At 35.4% G+C, this 15685-nt stretch overlaps 1 protein-coding gene across 1 annotated transcript in view; it reads right to left on the reverse strand.

The window, feature by feature from the left end:
• LOC141290580 (membrane-associated guanylate kinase, WW and PDZ domain-containing protein 3-like) overlaps nt 1-15685 on the reverse strand; it is a 169092-nt gene that overhangs the window by 19988 nt on the left and 133419 nt on the right. The window contains exons 10-15 of the mRNA XM_073822698.1: nt 10017-10589; nt 5677-5708; nt 3622-3811; nt 3406-3500; nt 3125-3317; nt 1153-1347 (exon numbers count right to left, since the gene is read on the reverse strand). Coding sequence (XP_073678799.1) covers nt 1153-1347; nt 3125-3317; nt 3406-3500; nt 3622-3811; nt 5677-5708; nt 10017-10589 — 1278 coding nt within the window. The remainder of the gene's footprint in view (nt 1-1152; nt 1348-3124; nt 3318-3405; nt 3501-3621; nt 3812-5676; nt 5709-10016; nt 10590-15685) is intronic.

Genomic DNA, 15685 nt, shown 5'->3' on the forward strand with positions numbered 1-15685 from the left:
TTCACCCCCGGCTCTTAATGCCTGTTTCTTCCTACTGGAGCATCAGTGAGTGTTTGAATCTTCTGTAATAGTTGCATATGAGTCCCTCAGTTGTCCTCAGTGTGAAAAAGACGTTAAATAAACAATAACATGCATTTTATATGATCCCTCTTATTTTAGTAAAATAATTAACATTTTGCAGATTCTGAAAGGGGGATGTAAACTTTTGACTTTCAACTGTACATATACCACTTTTCAATGTTAAAATTACAAAGCCCCACACATGACAGGCAAAATTTTTAATTTTTTTCACTCTGGCTTGTCATGTGTGGTGCTCTGTACATAATATTTTCTTGAACGAAAATATTTTTATACACTACTGTTCAAAAGTCAGTCAGATTTTGCCAAGAAATTAATACTTTTATTCAGCAAGGATGCATTAAGTTGATCAAAAGTGACAGTAAAGTCATCATGTTACACTTCTAGTTCAAATAAATGCTGTTTTTTGAGCTTTATATTAATCAAAGAATCCTGAAAAATGTTTTCACAAAAACAACATTTTTTTAGCATTGATAAAAATATGTAATGCTTTCAATTCAGCATATTAGAATTATTTCTGAATACTGAATAATGGAGTAATGGCTGCTGAAAATTACTTTTTCTTGTGTAATATAAAGTGTAATATTTCACAATATTTGATCAATTAAATACAGCCTTGAAATCTTAAAGAAAATACACCCTTCAGCTTCAAACTACATTTTCAGTTTTACAGCGTAATTTCACAAATAAATCCTACAAACGTTCCTTATTCAGAGCTTATTCATAGCCATTATTTCTGAATCTCTGAATAATTTTTGTTATGGCTCTGGGTTTACTGGGGTTACTGTAATACTTCACAGCTAAGTTAGCTTTGATTGTATTATTGTAATTGCATTGTACAGTATGTCACACCCTCAAGCGACTGGATGAAAGACAATGTAGATTTCAGCCACTTTTTTAACAATGTTATGAGTTTGTAGTTGCACATCTAATGAAGCAGAACAAAATGTGCTTTCTGAAGCTGACAGCAAAGTAGCAAAAAAGCTTGAAAATTAGGGTGGGGTGAGAGGGAGAGACAGACAGAGACATACAAGGAGAGACTAACGGAAAAAAGCTCTGAAAGTCATTTCTAACCTCCAGGCGGAGGCTTGTTTTTAGAGGTGAGGATGACGAATCCGAAGCCCTCGTTGTCCTTGCGCTGAAGAGTGACGTCGTAGGGTTGAGGATGGCTGTGGCCGGACACCTCGATGTGGGGTGGTTTGGGTGAGCCGTTGACCAGCGCTGGAGCATGTGGGGCCTGAGGTTGACCCCCATCATCTTCCTCTCTATCTGCTGAAACATATGCAATATTCAGTGTTTAAATGAACATTTATGTTGAGTTCCATGTCAAACAACACAGATCTGTAATATTTATGTAGTACTATACTATTTAATAATTGAAATTAGTTAGAATTTTTATCATTTTAGTTTATTTTAATTCATTTATTTTAATTTCATTTTTGTACATACATACACTGCTGTTTAAAAGTTTCTTATCCTCATCAAAGTTACTTCTATTTGATCAAAAGTACAGAAATTATAATTACAAAATTATTATTGCAATTTAAAATAAGAGTTTTCTATTTGAATATACATTTAAGTATAATTTATTTCTGTGATGGAAAGTTGAATTTTCATCAGCTATTACTCCAGTCTTCAGTGTCACATGATCCTTCAGAAATCATTCTAATATGCTGATATATTATCAATATTGGAAACAGTTGTGCTGCTTAATATTTTTTTTAGAACCTGAGATACTTTTCTCAGGATTCTTTGATAAATAAAAAGTTATTCAAAATTCAAAAAAAGCATTTATTCAAAATAGAAATCTTTTCTAACAGTCTTTACTATCAGTTTTTATCAACTTAACACATCCTTGCTGAAAAAAAAAGTGAATTTCTTTCCAACAAAGAAAGAAAGAAAAAATTTACTGACCCCAAACTTTTGAGCGGTAGTGTATATTGTTATAAAAGATTTCTATTTTAAATAAATCCTGTTTTTTATTTAAATCAAAGAATCACCGGTTTCAAAACAAATATTAAGCAGCACAACTGTTTCTAAAATAAATAAATCAGCATATTAAAATGATTTCTAATAGATCATTTGACACTGAAAACTGGAGTAATGATGCTGAAAATTCAGCTTTGCATCAAAGGAATAAATTCTATTTTAAAATATATTAAAACAGAAAACCACTCATTTAAATTGCAATAATATTTCACAATATTACTGTTTTTCTCTGTATTTTTAATCAAATAAACAGCCTTGATGAGCAGAAAATACTTTTTAAAAAACATTAAAATCGTACTGATCCCAAACTTTTGAACAGCAGTGTACACACACACACTTCTAATTTTCATTTATGTTTTTAATTAAATACTCATTTTATATTTATTTCACCTTTTTATTGTTCAACTTGCACTGTCAATGGCAGGTAATATTGCTTTATATTATATAATTGTTTTATATACTCGCCAAAGCCAAATTTTGCTTTACTAGTGCTAATTTTAGACTCTCACCTATTGTATTGTTTATTAAATAGTTTGGCTGATTCCATCTGGGCCTGATGATACGATTGGCAAAGAACCTCTATCAGTCCTCAACATGAAGTACAACAAACAAACAAAATCCCAGAGTGCTTTAACAAAACTGAAAGGGAATATTATGAAAGTGTCGAAAAAACTGCTATGAGGCATAACGCCAAATTTCATAATGGCTTCATAATTGAAGATTTTTTTCCAAATTACCCAGTGTGTGTTGTCTCGAGGCGTCTTTCTTTTATAGTTCCAGCGCACTGAGTCATTGTTTTGTTAACACATAAACACTCTTCTGCTTTGACTGAAAACACTGGTCATTAAATTTTGATTCTGTGGTTATTATTTTATAGTTCAACTCAGCCCTTCACTCTGAACTAATGGAGCGAAATGCTCAGTCCTCACAGGGAGTGGATTTTTTTTTAACACATCAGTGTTGGATATGACTTAAACCCCTAAAGGAACGTCTACAGCTGTCAGAACATTAACGCAAATGTGCATCACATACCGATACACAGTGGCAGGGTACCAACCTGGATAGTTGAGCTTTCTGCGCACAGTCAACATCACCTGCCCGTTGCGGGCAGCGTTGGTCATGAGCTCCAGAACTTGTTTGTGAGATTTGCCTTTGACAGGAACGCCGTCAATACAGATGAGCTCATCTCCAGCCCGCAGACGCCCGTCCTTCTCTGCAGCACCTAGAGGAACGATGGCACCAATGTACACCTAAAAAAAGACAGCATGGTTAAAGGTCACATCATTTTCTGTTGTGACAATATGGTGATGAATCATTACAAAGCCTGTCAGTGCTTACTGGCTGATCTGGTCCTTCTCCACCCAGCACTCTGAACCCAAATCCAGTCTCCTGGTTCCTCCTGATAAACACGTCTAGTTCTTTAGTGTTGGTGGCTGAAAAAAAAAAAAACCCAGCTTTAAAAAATTAGCTGTCAGCTATAAATATTTTGGTGTAAAATAGCAAATTTGTCTCACATAATGATTACTGGCTCCCAAAAGTCAAGGTTGAACTCACGTTTGCTGTCCAACATGGCTTTGGACTTGAGGTAGAGCTCAGACGGGTCCAGTTTTGGAGAGCTGGAGCGCATGGCATGAGGGGGGAAGGGGAGGGACTGTGGTCCAGGCTCAGCCGGACTGGGAGTTTCATTACTGACAGAACTGGTGGCAATGTCCTGCTTCTGGGTGCTGGGAATAGCTGGAGTGATCTAAATGAACAGATGGACACACACACAGCAACAAACATTACCAAATATTCATCAACATTACAGCCCAAGTACTATGCCAAACATGGACATCCCTCAATACGAAAAGGCTTGTTTACTCAAAAACAATAATAATTCTATCATCATTTACTCATCCTCATGCCGTTCCAACCCTGTTTGCATTTCGTTCTTCTGCTAAACACAAATGAATGTTGATAACCAATGAGTTTTATTTCCCACTGACTTCCAATGTACACTACCTGTCAAAAGTTTTTGAACAGTAAGATTTTTAAAGACGTCTCTTTTGCTAGCCAAGCCTGCATTTACTTGATCCAAAGTACAGCAAGTAACATTTTAAAATATTTTTGCTATTTAAAATAACTGTTTTCTATCTGAATACATTTTAAAACGTAATTTATTCCTGTGATCAAAGCAAAATTTTTAGTATCATTAGTCCAGTCTAAGTGTCCTCAGTGAATTCAGAAATCATTCTAATATGCTGATATGCTGTTCAAGAAACATTTTATTTTTATTATTATTATCAATATTTAAAACAGCCGAGTACATTTTTTCAGGATTCTTTGATTAATAGAAAGATCCAAAGATCAGCATTTATCTGAAATATAAAGTTTTTGTAACATTATACACTATACCTACCTACACTATACTAGAAATCATAGAAATTAATACTTTTATTTAGCAAAAATGCTATAAATTGATCAAAAGTGTTGATAAAGACATTTATAATGTTATAAAAGATTTCAGAAAAATGCTGTTCTTCTGAACTTTATTCATCAAAGTAACTTGAAAAAATTCTACTCAGCTGTTGTCAACAAAATAATAAAAATATATGTTTTTGAGCAGCAGATCAGAATATCAGAATGAAAATTAGTAATGATGCTAAAGATTCAGCTTTGAAATCACAGAAATAAATAACATTTTGAAATACATTCAAATAGAAAACAGTTCTCTTAAATAGTTTATCTTATCAAAATTTGACTGTTTCTACTGTATTTTGGATCAAATAAATACAGGCTTGGTGAGCAGAAGAGACTTCTTTAAGAAAACATTACGATCCTTACTGTTCAAAAACTTTTGACTGGTAGTATATTTTTATTTTATAGTCCCATTCAACTCTTGTGAACATGCGTCAAAGACTGACAGAAGAGATTACTGATTAAAGTTATTTTTGTTTTCTTTGTGCACAAAAAATATTTCTGTTGCTTCATAAAATTAAGGTTGAACCACTGATGTCACATGGACTGTTATAATAATGTCCTTACTAACTTTCTGGGCCTTGAACGTCTCAGTTGCATTGCTGTCTATGGGTCAGAAAGCTCTTGAATTTCATTAAAAAAAATTCCTAATTTGTTTTCGAAGATGAACGAAGGTCTTACGGGTTTGTAATTTTCATTTTGGGATGAACTAACCCTTTAATTTCATTATTTTTCACACACTCAAAGTGTGTATTTATGACTCATAATGTTCATTTCAGTGTTGATCACAATGCTACACAAACTGCTCTGAAATAGATAATCAACATTAGAGCCTGTACGAGAAACACTTGTGAGAGAAGCCCAATAGCAAGCGCTCCTGAGGGGCCTGTAGACTCAGCAGTGATGTTCGCTGCAGAAGCTCGTGTTTGCCTCGAAGTGATTCACCACATCCTGCTCTTAAAATAACATTATAGCGTTTGGCACTTGCTCCGTGAATAATGTACGACTGCAAGGAATGCGCTTCGCTGAGGAACCCGGAACGAGGCCGATAAATAATTCATCCTGTTTTATCTTCATTTCATCAAAATTCCCTAGTGTGTCTAAATTAAATCCCAAAAACTGAGTAATTAAAAGACATTTAGCTGAACTTACAGGTTTCAGAGACTTCACGGGAGATGTCTGACCTGCAGGCACAAACAGATATAAAGAGAGAAATGAGAATGAGTTCAGTCGAAAAGGTACGTTCAAAGATTATACAATTAGACAGCCATTTATTGCTGGAGAAAGGCAATTCATCAGTTCATTAAAGGTTGTAAATTTACAACCTTTAAAAGTGAAGGGTGCCATTTCATTTTCGTGTTACTAAAGACACCAAATAAAATAAGAGGTTTACAGAACATGTGTAACATGAAACGATCTGTCATTTTCTAATTTTTTATTTTTTAGAAAATGACAGATCGTTTTGCTAGATAAGACCCGTATTCCTCAGCTGGGATTGTGTAGAGCCCTTTGAAGCTTCACTGAAACTGCAATTTGGACCTTCAACCAGTTGGCTCCCATTGAAGTCCATTATATAGAGAAAAATCCTGGAATGTTTTCCTCAAAAACCTTATTTTTTTTGACTAAAGAAAGAGATGACTAAATGGAGACCACTAAATTATTAGGACATTTTTATTCTGGAAGTGAACTAAACTTAAAAAAATCTAAATGTTTCAGTCCTGAAGCTGGATTTCAGGCTTGCTTGTATTAATACAGTGCAAAACCTTTAAAAAATTCAACAGTGGCCACCAAGGGGCAGCGTACTCCAGTTTGCATTTACATATACTGGAGAAATAAATGAAAAAAAAAAACATAATATATACACATGTTCCGTGCCAGGCATGTTTATGTATATTATGTGTATTTGTGTGTGTGTGTGTGTGTGTGTGTGTGTGTGTGTGTGGGTGTGTGTGTGTGTGTGTGTGTGTGTGTGTGTGTGTGTGTGTGTGTGTGTGTGTGTGTGTGTGCGCGCACAATATGATAAAGCTTGCATGTTTACTTTGAATACTAACAAGGCCTAGCTGTCTTTATTAAAAGAAAAAAGACTAATGTCGAACATCCACATTTGCGGTTACATTGTTCTGTGTGCAGATTTTGAGCATATAATCGTGTTTGTATAAGTCAGAGAAGAAAAGCTTGCTTATGAATACGTTTGACCTTTTGCAGCCACAATCCGATGGCTGCGCTGTGACAGCCGAAACTTGGAAGTGAGTAAGTGAACACAGAACCTGATATTTTCACTTGGGCTCCAGACAAACCACAGACTAGATGCAATATAGATCTGTGTGTATAGCTGCTATGCTCCCGCTGCTGTGCATGCAAATACAGGATTCAGTTCAATTAAAACACTGTCGGGGGGTTTTCTCTACATGGTTGAACTGGTGTAAGAAGTGTCTGATGCATATAGACTATTGATAAAGTGTCCACAAACCACATCACAAGCTGAAGTTGTAGAGACTTTGTACTCAAATGAGGAGGAGTAAATAAGTATGACATCATTTATTTCGATTACTTCACAAATGAACTTTAAATCACACCAGTAACCTGCTGTACTGAGATTGTGCAATTCATTTTCAGTGTTACGGTGTAAGCGTGAACGCTTTTTCTTTCAGGCGTTAATGGTATTATAGTGATATATATGATGATCAGTCTCTCACTCACAAACACAAGCGTCTATCTCCTTCGGCTATCACCCTCCCTGCTATGTCTCTCGCTCTATTCTGCTTCGCACATCTTCAGCTTACATAAATCATTTTAATCACAACTTTATCCCTCTGAGTTTGCTTTCGCTCTTTCTTTAAAGAGATAGTTCCCCATAAAAAAACCTCTGTCATCATCATTTACTCACGCTCATGTCATTACAAATCTCTATGACTTTCTTTCTTGTGTGGAACAAATGTGACTTTCAACAACATTTGATTCCTTTGACTTTGACTGTATGGAAAAAACAACAGTTCATTTCCAATAAGTCATTCAGGTTTGGAATGACATGAAGGTGAGTAAATGTTTTTGTTATTGTGAACAAAAGTCAAAATTATGACATACTTAAGTCATAATGATGACATAAAAAAGTTGAAATTATGACTTTAAAAATCATAATTATGCGATAAAATGTCAAAATTATGACTTTAAGACACAATTATCAGATAAGTTGAAATTATGACTTTTCACAAGTTAAATTTATGACTTTACAATTCAGAATTGACTTAATGATGTTATAAACATAGTGGTCTATTGATAAAAATTAATCAATAAAGGCTTAAAACAGTTTGGAGGACCAAGTTCAATACACACCTTATTAATAAAGCCTATACCATTTACAGACCAGCAGAATATACCCCAGAATATGAATGCAATGTGCTGAGTTGCACGTTAAGCGCTTTCTTGGGCTTAGTGGAAGGAGACAGTGATATAAAAAACACATGTAGTACTCAGATTATTACGAATTATTAAAAGGCAAGCGAATGAACCCGCAAAATGAACGCAACTGTCTGAATTCAAGCACTTTCTTCCCATAAAAAAACTGTTATAAAGAATAAATGCTTAACGTGAGACTTGGCATGTGTTGCATTCATATTCTGCCTACATCTGCTTGCCTGTAAATATATAGCCTATATTTCATGTTCTACCCCAAGTAAATGCTTAACGTGCAACTCAGTGTGTTGCGTTTATATTCTGGGGTATATTATGCTTGTCTGTAAATGGTATATGCTTTATTAATAAGATGTGTATTGAATTTGGTTTTCCAGACTGTTTTAAGCCAAATTATTATTATTTTTTTAGAATGTCCTGTTTATCATTAGACCACTATCCTGTGACCAATGTGTTTATAAAGTCATTAGGTCAATTTTGAATTGTAAAGACACAATTTCAACTTTTTAAGGCATGAATTTTTTTCTTACGTGGCGGAAATGGGCTTCCACAGTTCTTTTCTTTTTGCCATTATTATTAATATTAGTTTTTAATTATTTCGATTCAGCTTTATTTTTATTTCAGTTTAAGTTAAGTTTTTAGGGCTTGGTAATGACACAAAATTCACGATTCGATTTGAAATTTGAATCAATTCCGATTTCGATTCAATATTGATTATTTTGTATATACATCAGGTACAGTACATGGCAATTTTTTTCAAGTAAAAAATATCTCTTAACTAATGCTGTAAAATATTCATGAGTCTCAGTTGGTACTAAATTATAATATTGGGAGGTAAAATTAAGTGATTTGTATGCAAAAACCTAAATTGCACTTAATTCAATTTTTATAATAATAAAGTTATAAGACTAACTTTAATCACATAATTATATTCTACTCCAATGTCACTTTAAAAATATACACAATTAAATAGTGGCTGTCATAAAACTTAACAGATTTATTCAAGTGTAAATGAAATATTGAAGAACATTAAAATTATAATGAATATGTTATATGGTGCATATACTTAGCAAAATGCTGCTCTCTAGAGTTCCATTTTTTTAGCTGACTAATGAGTTTATGGTCATCAAATATGTTTTTTTCTGAGGTAAATGTGACGTATTGTTTACAAGCTGTTATACTGATGTCTTTCTGAGATTGAAACACTGATTGAGCGATTATATGAGACAGTATACAGATTGTACAGTTTCTTTTAACATACGTTTGGATGTTTATATATTTTTATTTTGTGTTGAATCTAGCTTTAGCACAGGAAATGATCTGTTTATGTGTACTTCGTGCTGCCGCTTTAAACTGAGGTGGTACAATGATCTGTCACTCCACATTAAATGGCGCCAAAATTGTATTTAATGTTTGAATATTGTAATAAAATGCAATCTAAAATCTGAGACTTTGTTTCACATCAAAAGTAAAAAAAAGCACAAAGCTTATTGCGATTTATTGGATGGGAGGTGTGCTACAATGTTCCATTCATTAAAATGAAAACAGGCTAGACTAATTAATTCTTGGGATTTGAGAATGGATATCATTTTGTAAAAACAAGAATCAATTAATATCTACATTTTTTATCCAGCCTCCAACTTTAGTACGCAAGCAACATTTTTAATTTTCATTTAAGCTTATTAAAGTTTATTCAGAATTTATATAACAAAATTGCTAAAACCTAAACCAAAATGAAAACCAAATATCTTAGTCTTAGTTCCTCCCGCGCATCTGGGCGCATTGGGCAACAAGCGATCTCCACCGGTCTCTGTCAGCGGCGGCGTTCTCGGCGTCTTGCTGTGTCAGATTTAAAACTTATATAAACAAATATAAACAGAAAAAATAAAAACAGCTAATTCAATATAAAAATCAATCGTATAATAGCATATTAATAACACTGGAAAATCATGAAAGAAAATTCATTTTTGGATGAACTATCCCTTCAACTGTCACTAGAGCCAGGTGATGCCTGCAATGGGGTGTAGCCAAAATAATTATGAGGTAACTGGACCCCAAGTCACACTCTCTCCATCACTCACCTCCTCTGAGCACCAGCAGGTTGACCTCGCTGCCCATGGGCAGGTCTTTGAGGATGTCCACCACCTGCGCATGGCTGAGGGTTTGTACGTTCTGCCTGTTAATTTCCTTTATCACATCCCCCTTCAGCAGACCTCGGCACCACTGCGCATCCAGAATCATCTTCACCTTCTGGCCCAGCGGACAGTCTGCGATGGCAAAGCCGAATCCGCTCGGCCCCTTTACCAAAGGCACGCTAACCAGCTCGGGCTGCAGCAGGGTGGTCTCCCCTGCCTCTGGGTAGCGTCCATTGGGCATTGCTGCAGCTGGATGTCTGCCATCGGTGGTCATGTAATGCAGGTCCTGCAGGGAGGGGGTCCCGTCTGAATGAATGGGCTGCCCGTCCATCCCTGGCATGGCAGTCATTATGTCGCCTGTGGCCTCTTCGCTGGAGTTGGTGTCCTCTGGCAGCGGGTATCCACGGCACAGGACCATATCCACATACTGATTCACTGGAATGGACTGGAACATCTGGACCACATCTGCATGGGTCTTGCCCAGTACACATGTACCATTTATGTCCACTATAACGTCACCTAAATGAGAGACACAGAATAAGCATGAATGAAGCAGTTGTTCCGTAGCCTACCTAGGCATCAGGGGTGTTTCCGCAAAGGAGGCAAAGGAGGTGACATTACAAACTATGACATGAAAAAGCATATAAATCACTCATTTATCTAAAGTAAAACTGTCCAGTTAAAATTACATTTTATTCAGTACCGAAATGCTCTAAATAAAATGCAACATTTCCAACACATCTGGGTGCTCTGTATTTCTGTGTTGTGCTATTTTACTATTCATATACTGTTCTAGTATTATTAATATTTTAAAATAGCTTTTAACTCCTATACTTTCAGTTTTCATTCAAATTTATTTCAGTTTTAGTCATTTTAGTACTTAACTTAAACTTACACTGCTTACACTGTTAAAAAGTTTGAGATCAGTAAGATTTTTTTTGCAGTTTAAAATAATGGTTTTCTACTTTAATATATTTTAAAATATAATATATTTCTGTGATGCAAAGCTGAATTTTCATCAGCCATTACTCCAGTCTTCAGTGTCACATGATCCTTCAGAAATCATTCTAATATGCTGATTTATTATCAATGATGGAAACAGTTGTGCTGCGTAATATTTTTTTTAACTTGTGATAGTTTTTTTCTGGATTCTTTGATGAAAAAAAGTTATAAAAATATTTAAAAGTTATGTTAATTTAAGTTATAAAATATTTCTGGACAAAATATAAGGCAACATTGTATGTATCTGTAAGATACTTCCAAGTACACTGCATCAATTTCAGAATTTTTTTCTGAAAGTATCAACAGCAACAAAAAAGTTAATAGTTGAATTTTTCATTTCTAATTAAAGCACAATTACATCCAACATCTGTGTGCTATGCAATTTAAGTCATGCACTTTATATAAAGACTGCTGTTTGTCTGGGATGTGAGTGACCATTATAATTGCTGTCCATCCACATATTCTTCAACGCAGAAGTAACCCTATGGGCATGACTTCTGCTTCATTAGCCACTATAGGGACATGATAAGAATAACAACATGCAGTAAACTGTAAAACTGTTTGCACTACAAACCACTGTGTTCATAATTAAGATAGTATAATAAAACAACATGGTAAGACTCTACCCACTCTTACAGCAAAATAAGATATAGTCTTTTTAAATCAGTCACTAATAAGATCCATTTTAGTAAGAATAGTGTCTTTGAAGGTATCTGGCTTCGGGTAGACAATATGCAGCAAGGCAAACTCACTAAGATCTGGAACATGGCCACTGTGTCAATTTGATCTCAAACACAAATCCTGCCAGTGTGTTTAAACTGTTCTTTTTGATTCCAGCAACGAAAGCTGTCTTGGCTCCTTCTGTTCTGTTCACGGGGGAGTGTGTATGAGTATGATATACAGTGATAAAGTGGCAGTGGCCACATAACCATTACTCCAGCTAAAGTCAACGATCCACTCGGTTGGTGCAGTCTATCTAATGGGCAGTGTGTCTATTGATCAATGCAGAGGACGTTGGGGAATTCCTCCATCCTTTTGTGCTCCTGACTAATCAATGGCATCCTTCCAGGTTCGCTTCACTTCTTGAAAGTGACTGTTCTGCCAAAGACATCCTGCTGCTTATACAGTAATACTGGCACGGAGCACACTACCTGTCAAAGTGCTGCGAGCATCAATGTTTCATTCGGATGACCAGGAACTCATAAGTAACTGGGCCAGGTCTACTGCTAGCCATGAAGCCATGAAGGTTTTAGGGAGCGTTTAGTTATTTCTCACTGACCTCCAGATAAATATAGAGTACGTAAAAATGACAAGTGCTGACTGAAATCATCAGTTCCAATCTGTTTGGACTTTATACAACTTTTACGCAGTATACACAATACAGTGCAAAAGTCTGTGGTCAGCAAGGCCTTTTGTGAAAGAAATAAATACTTTGAATCAGCATTAAATTAATTAAAGGTGACAGTAAAGACATTTATTATATTACAAAACAATGCTGTTCTTCGGAATTTTCTATTAATCCAAGAATGAGGAAAAAATAAATATATCTGTTTCCACAAAAATATTAAGCAGCACAACTCTTTTCAAAATTAATAATAATCATGTTTTTGAGCACCAAATCAGCATATTAGAAAATTTTCTGATGGATCATGCGATGCTAAAGACTAGAGTAATGGCTGCTGAAAATTCAGCTTTGCATCACAGAAATAAATTACATTTTAATATATATTAAAATAGAAAGCAGTTCAACTGCTTTCACAATATTACAGTTTTTATTTTATTCTTGATCAAACCAATGCAGCTTTGCCGAGCATACAGTGCCTTGCAACTTTATTCACGTTTTATGTTGCTGCCTTATATTAAACTGTTTTAAAATTACTTTTCTTTACCCACATCAATGTACACTCCATGCACCATAATGACTAAACAAAAACATAATTGTCACAACTTCATAAACTTATTAAAAATTAAAAAAACAGAAATAAGTACATTGCACAAGTATTCACTCAGTACTTAGCTGAAGCACCTTTACATGCCCCAAAAGACTTGTAAGAGACTGTAAAGGTACATTAGCTGTACTGAGTTAAGGTTATGTAATATACTTATTTCAGTTTTAATTTTTTTTTTATTTGTAATAAATTTGCAAAGATGTTAAAAACCAGTTTTTTGCTTTGCCATTGTGGTGTATGGAGTGTAGTTTTATGTGGAAAACAAGCAATTTAAAGCAGTTTAACATAAGCCAACAACAAAAAAAATGAAGGGGTATGAAGGAAGGCACTGTATAAGAGTAAAATATCTTACTGACCACAAACTTTTAACAGCAGTGTGTATACAAACAATCACAGAGACTATTATTAATCTATCATTGTCATTTCCAAATAAGAATCATTTTAAATGAGGACCAAACTTTATGCTGCAAGTCAAAAGTATACCACATGAACATAAGTAAACAGTGAGAAGCAAGATCAAAATACACTTGCAATACATTAATGTTTTACCATGTCAAAAAGAGGCTCATAAACAGGCTTTTTGACAGCTTGTTGACCAAACATAAAAATTTGCATAAAGAAATTGGATGCAGATGAATCTACCCATCAGCATGCCTCTTTGAGCCAGTCGAAGCACGTTTATTACGCAGCACTCGAATTTAGAATTAAATGTATATCTCGGATAAACCGTTTTACAATTCTATATACAAAGCCACGTCTGCAGGGAGTTAAAGTATACAGGCAGTTGTTTCTTCACATTGTAATGGAGGGTAGAGAGTGTGAGTGTAAGCGCTGCAATTATCGCCAAACGCAACTCCGCAGGAAAGCCAGTTCCCCTGATGCTCACCCACTGATTCTGATTTATTTTATCGCTATCTATGCGATCCCGCTGTGGGCACTTTCACAGGATTATTTACTTGGAATCTAGTAACCCGGCAATCCTCCAAGAAATGGATGTGGCATCCAGCAACACACCACATATGCTACCCTTCCAGACTGCAGCGATAAACACGAATGATCCAGGGTGTTAATGTGCATAATGATACCTAATTACCTGATGTTTTATCAATATTAATAAAATAAGCAAAAAGTTGCCCCGTTTCACAAGATTCACAGAATGTGTCTGAGAAGTTTCAGAAGTTTTAAATGCAAATGACCTGCTGCTCCCCGCCCCCTTTTCAGAATAGGGCTGTGCATTTACAGATCATACCTTAGATCAGTGGTTCTCAAAGTGGGGGGCGCACGAGTATTGCAGGGGGGGCGCGGGCCATCAGCAGAAAAATAAATATAAAAATGTAAACAGCCACAGGACGTTAACTTAGAATGGGAGATGGATCGGTGTGTGAAAGAGAAGAGAAAACCATAGATGAATTCGCACAGACCCATTCAGGTACTGGTCATTCAAAAGCTCAATGCAGAAAATATGACGAGGTATAATTGCTCTCGGCTTCAAAGTTAAAATGATTTGCAACTGTCGCTTTGTCGCGTCCAGCAGAGATGTCACTGACACTGCGCTCCGCTGAACTGCAGCATTCTGGCGCCTCAGTATACTGTACAACGCAGCATACATTCACAAATGATAACTCAGCGGCAGAGTTCAGCTCACGCAGGGGCGTAATTTCCACTTGGGGCTTTTCAAAATCCTCTTTGTGTCCTCCCACTTTCAAATGGCGTTGTAAAAGTAATGTCTTGTATTGTAGAATGCACGCTCAGCGCCGCTGATTCGCGCGATCGTTAAAATGAAACCAAAAGTAAAATGCGCACACGCATTCAAAAGCAATTTTTATACCCCACGTTTAGAGATCGACTCCCCAATGCGCGCAAATTAGGCTACATAAAAAATCTAGGCTGTTATTAGTATGTGGGCTAAGTTGTGTAGTTGTCTATAACGTATCATGATGGGAAAATTCGGTCTCTACTTGCACTTTGAATACTGAAATAGTAGCCTACTTTGATTATGCCTGCATTTGTTGTCTACACGACTAAGAAAGATCTGTGTCGTTTATTTTTTGTTATTTAAACTGTAGATTCCATAAAAATGCAGTGGCTGCCTCTAATTTAAATGGCTGTACTTCTAATGGAGAAAACAAACATCTTGTTCATGTACTCATATTTTCATTCATTCCTGTCCCTTGCTTAAGGCGTAAAAAATAAACATATAATCAAAGGCTTTCAGAATCAGCCCATTTGCTTGTAAAACATCTGCAATCAGAATCAGCCATGAAGAATCAATATCGGCACATTACTAAAAATAAATTGGGTGCTCCTATATTTTTTTGGAGCACCAGTGCTACCAAGTAAAAAAGTTAATTTCAAGCCCTGCTATGCCTTAGGACAGCATGAAAAAAATAAAAAATAACAGATAGAATTATAATAACAGTTATTCTCCCTGTGCTATTTTTTAATGTTTCAAGTGTTGCATGTTTTTCTCCTGTAGCTTTTTTTTTTTTTAACTAAGAAAGCATTAATTTTTCATTATGTTTAGTAAAATCATTTATTAGTCTTAGGTGGGATAGGTATTTTCGGGAGGGGGGGCAGCAGATTTTTTTTAAAGGTTTAAAGGGGGGTGCGACCAAAAAAGTTTGAGAACCACTGCCTTAGATACTCTGCTAAAAAACATTAGCT

Source organism: Garra rufa, chromosome 18 (assembly GCF_049309525.1).
Source record: "Garra rufa chromosome 18, GarRuf1.0, whole genome shotgun sequence".
NCBI lineage: Eukaryota > Metazoa > Chordata > Actinopteri > Cypriniformes > Cyprinidae > Garra > Garra rufa.